General features: G+C 46.3%; 1 protein-coding gene across 1 annotated transcript in view; it reads right to left on the bottom strand.

Annotated features, from left to right (window-relative positions):
• Nucleotides 1-4970, bottom strand: part of LOC107110081 (tyrosine-protein kinase Fer-like) — a 37936-nt gene that overhangs the window by 11762 nt on the left and 21204 nt on the right. Inside the window, exon 6 of the mRNA XM_015410802.1 lies at nt 4578-4672. Coding sequence (XP_015266288.1) covers nt 4578-4672 — 95 coding nt within the window. The remainder of the gene's footprint in view (nt 1-4577; nt 4673-4970) is intronic.

The following is a 4970-nucleotide window of genomic DNA, read 5'->3' as shown; positions in this document are numbered from 1 at the left end:
CCTAGCCTATAGTGACTCAAACTGGGGCACAAGTTCTGATGCCAAGTCAACCACTGGCTATGTGATTTTTGTACATGGGTCTTTAGTCATTTGGAAGGCTGTTAAGCAGGGTTATGTTTCAACCAGCACCTGTTAAAGCGAATATGCAGCCTTGAATGACTGTGCCATACAACTAGAATGGCTAAATCAATTATTGCTGGATTTCAATGTACATCATGAAATGCCTATGATTGTGTATTGTGACAATACAGCAGCTGAAATGTTGGCGGATGCACAGGGTATTAGACCTAGATCTCGCCATATCAACATAAGATATCAGAATGTGAGAGACATTGTACAGAGGAAATTGATAAATATCAAACATTGTATGTCAACTGTGAATGTCGCTGATATGTTTACCAAAGGTTTAAATGAGATGCAGTTTTTAAACCTTAGGGGGAGACTCAACATGATCCTTCCTACTGCAGCTTAAGGGAGAGTGTTGGAAGTTAATCTGACAGCAGGAAGATCATTAGGATCTAACTGACAGTTCAGTGACAGCTACATGTCAGCAGGTGGACTGATAAGCCTGTTCTAACCGGTTACGGCTGGCACTGGACAGTGTGCAGTCACCATGACTCAGCTTGTTGCTGATTGGTGCTGCTATGTATATAAGTCTGTACAGAAGCCATGTACGTTCTCTTCGGAGGTAACAAGTGTCTGGCGAAGCATTTTGATTGTATATTCTGTGAATAAACCCTTGTATATAGTGTACCACTGGACTGTGCAGTGTGGTTACTATAGAGGGGCAGAACAGCAAAGAACTGGTAAGAGCTGGGAGGCTGGAAAGTCTGCTAAGGTGCTGAGTTGGCTTAGACTGGTCTGTGGACCGCTACACACGCTCTGCGCAACAGAGGAAGACCCTGCAGAGGGCAGCAAGAAGACAATTAGACAGGATAGTGAGGACAGCACCTTCCCTCTCCTGTTAAGTGCCATTCCTTGTCTGTCTCCAGACTGCTACTCTTCGGGCAATCCACCCCCTCCTTCTCAGAAGTGCCACACTCAGTCTTAACCTCTCTCTCAGCTAGAAATGTAGCTAGGAGCCTGTCTCTCCTCTTTCCTATCAAGTATGTAAATTCCTAGATAAACCTTTATCTACTCTTTAACCAGGTCGTCGTTCACCATTGCTGCGTTAATTGCCAACGGTTCACAGGCCATACAAGCACCTCAGACCAGATATAGGCAAGGAATAATAATGCCTACTTCAGTGACAGGGAGCCAATCCCATGCCAGGTGCCAATCCCTGCTATGAAGCTCCAAGATTTCCCTCCCTGTTGTTGGCCCTACAGAGTAACTTGTTAGTTGTACTACCTCTGCTCAAACCATTTGCAGTACAGCAACATTTATTTATTCACCTAATGTTAATAAGGAATGATTTTTATCCTGAGCAAGGGCAGAGTACCCCAAACTGGGATCCGGGTTTAGTGTCCTCATTCCACAGCTGCTGCCTGGTGAAGCAGTGGGAGAAATCTGGCAATGTCACTTCCAGTTGTATAACTAAAATTTATGTTGATGCATTACCACCATGCACTTAGAGTTGCCAACCTCCAGGTGAGCCCTGGAGATCTCCCACTATTACAATTGATCTCCAGGTAATAGAAATGAGTTAACCTGGAGAGAATGGCTGCTTTGGAGGGTGGACTCTATTGGCATTGTACCCTGCTGAAGTCCCTCCCCTCCCCAAACCCTACCTTTCCCAGGCTCCACTCCCAAAAACTCCAGGTATTCGGTGTAGTGGTTAAGTGCGCGGACTCTAATCTGGGAGAACAGGGTTTGATTCCCCACTCCTCCACTTGCAGCTACTGGATGACCTTGAAAAAGAGCAGTTTCTGTCAGAGCTCTCTCAGCCCCACCTACCTCACAGGGTGTCTGTTGTGGGGAGGGGAAGGGAAAGGAGTTTGTAAGCTGCTCTGAGACTCCCTTGGGTAGTGAAGGGCGGGGTATAAATTCTATCTCTTCTTCTTCTTCTCCTTACCCAGAGTTGGCAGACCTGCGGGACACTCTAGCAGTGCCCCGAAGCTCTAAGGTAAAACCGTAAGTGTGGTGTATTTATTGTATATATTACAATGGAGCAGTCTGTTCTCCCCTCTGATATTTGTGTGTGTTGGTTTAGTCTTATGGGATGGAATTCCTGCTTCTTAGTTCTGTTAGAGGGGTAGACTGGATGCACTGCCTTGTGCTGAAACCATTTGCTCCCATGTTGTAACTTCTTGCTGCTAAATGGATGTTGTTTTTACCTCACCTGTCTCTGCTGTATGAACCTAACAGCAGGAACCTGAGTAGAGTTGCCAGGTCTAGATGAGATTGTGTTCGGCATAACCGATTGCAAGTTTAAAGAAAAGCTTTTAGGAAAACCTGGACTCACCCTTGAACAGGCTATGATATTTACAAAACAAAAGCTCTGAGCAGTGCCTCGGCCAGAGTTATGTCTGCAAAAGCAACACGGCATGCAATTCGGCAAAAGCCAAACTACCCCAGCTCCCTGCCTAGGGAAGGCAAATCCTCAGCAAAATGTCCACTGCAAGCAATTGCCCCGGTAAGCACAAACAAGGTTTGCAATAAATGTAGAAATGCAAGCAATCCTGGCAGAGTCCGGGCTTTGAAGCAATTTGTTACAAATGCTCCAGGAAAATTCATTTTGCAAAAGCGGTCAGGCTGAAGGGAAAAAATGGAAAGCTCAGGGTATCATCACAAATGTAACTAAGCCCACTCCTTGAGTCAGCAGCCTAGTGTGATCACACAAATGAAAAACAGATCACTGTGAATTTGCCTCAATCCACATAATCTTAATAAAGCAGTGATGAGGCAACTGGATAGACCATCCCAGTGATGTATGACATCACTTCCGGTTATGCAACCAGAAGTGATGTCACCACATGATGTGACACAGCACGACACCCAGCCCTGCCGCCCAAAACTATGAAAGATTACACAATGAGAGTTCTCGCGGAATAGGACTTTGAATTCAGGTCTCCTGAAAATGCCCTTAGACTACCTCTATCAGACCCAACAGTCCAAAACCGGACTGAGCCTCACGAGACACACCTAGTGATGTTACACTGAATAGCACTATTAATGCTGGTCCTTCCACACGCCACTAGGAATTACACCACATGGCATCCGCTACTGGTCAAAATCGTGTGGTCTTGAATAGAGAGAAGAGAGAGGATTTATACCCTGCACTTCACTTGGAGTCTCAGAGTGGCTTACGATCTCCTTTTCCCTTCCCCTCCCAACAACAGACACCCTGTGAGGTGGGTGGGGCTGAGAGAGCTCTTTCGAGGACTGCTCTTGAGAGAACAGCTCTGAGCGAACTTGTAACAGACCCAAGGACACGCCAGCAGCTGCATGTGGAGGAGCGAGGAATCAAACCTGGTTCTCCCAGGTTGGAGTCCGTGCTCCTAAGCACTACACCAAATTGGCTCTCAATAGGTAGTTTTATTTATCCACATACACACACACAAAAAGGGAAGTAACTGTGCTAAACACAAAAAATGGGAAGTAACTGTGCTAAATGTCAAATGTAGTCCAGCTACTAACAACAAAAACAAAGGAACACCCTCAAGGTATGCAAAATCGAAGTACAAAGTACAAGAAGATATATAAAAAACAGGGGTGTGTGTTGTTAAGTAAACAGAAAATACCACCTGAACACACTATATGAGGAAAATACGTTAACAAGTAAACAATTATAAACGTTGTTCAGTATACCAATAACAATGGTATAATAACAAATGTATCCACAGGAAGAAAGCTGGTACAATTGACAGAATAAATGTATAATGCATCAAAAAGGATGGGAGGGTTTTTTATGAATTAGACTTTGGTATGTTTTAACTCCTACCGCAAACTTTTTTTTGATGCATTATATGTTTATACTCAGATTATTCCCTCCCATTTAATTGTATATGTGCTTTAGTTACCACACATAGACTGTTGCCCTGGGAAGGGGCCCCAGAGGCCAAAGCCTGAGGCACAGCAACCCTACCCTTACATCACACTGAGAGCCGGCTTGGTATAGTGGCTAGGAGAACGGACCCTAAACTGGGAGAACCGGGTTTGATTCCCCACTCCTACACATGCAGCTGCTGGTGTGACCTTGGGTCAGTCACAAGTTCTCTCAGAGCTGTCCTCTCAAGAGCTGTCCTCGAAAGAGCTCTCTCGGCCGCACCTACCTCACAGTCACAGGGTGTCTGTTGTGGGGAGGGGAAGGGAAAGGAGATTATAAGGTGCTCTGAGACTCCTTCAGGTACTGAAGGGCAGGGTATAAATCCAATCTCTTCTTCTTCTCTTCCATAATGTCTGGGCCAACCATGACTGCCACCCCTGTTTATGCCACACTGTGGACCTTCCTTAGGCTTGCCAGACCCCCTCTCCCAGCTTCCATTGCCTGCCACAGGGCAATGGAATTCCTAGAGCTACCCTCCATCACTTCTGGGATTTCCCCTGGACGTGATGCAGTGGTACATGCAACATTGCAGCCCTCCATATCCCCACCCCCCAATCCTCCTGCCGGTTGCCAGGCACCTGCCCCTTACCAGACACCAGTTCCATCACGATGAGAATGGGCTGTTTCCGTGCACAGATGCCGATGATGCGGACGATATTTGGGTGGCAGTACTGCCTCAGGATCCTAGCAGAGAAGGAGCAGAAGGTGAGTGACTTGGCAAGCTAAGGTGCGTCGCTACAGGTCTGTGCTGGCCTACCTTGACTTGCTTAATGGTACTGCTCATTTAACCTATAGGTTTTGAGTAGTGCCACATTATGATCTGCATAAACCAGGCTGAATAAACAGGTGATGTGAAAGACCTCTGAACAGCAGGAGATGGGAAAGGCCTCTGAGACCCTGGAGAGCCGCTGCCAGTCTAAGTAGACAATACTGACCTTGATGGACCAAGGGTCTGATTCGGTATAAGGCCAGGAGACTAGAA

Source organism: Gekko japonicus, unplaced genomic scaffold, assembly GCF_001447785.1.
Source record: "Gekko japonicus isolate JY-2015 unplaced genomic scaffold, Gekko_japonicus_V1.1 scaffold42, whole genome shotgun sequence".
NCBI lineage: Eukaryota > Metazoa > Chordata > Lepidosauria > Squamata > Gekkonidae > Gekko > Gekko japonicus.
The sequence above is the reverse complement of the archived record's forward strand: the minus strand, read 5'-3'. Positions and strand labels throughout refer to the sequence as shown.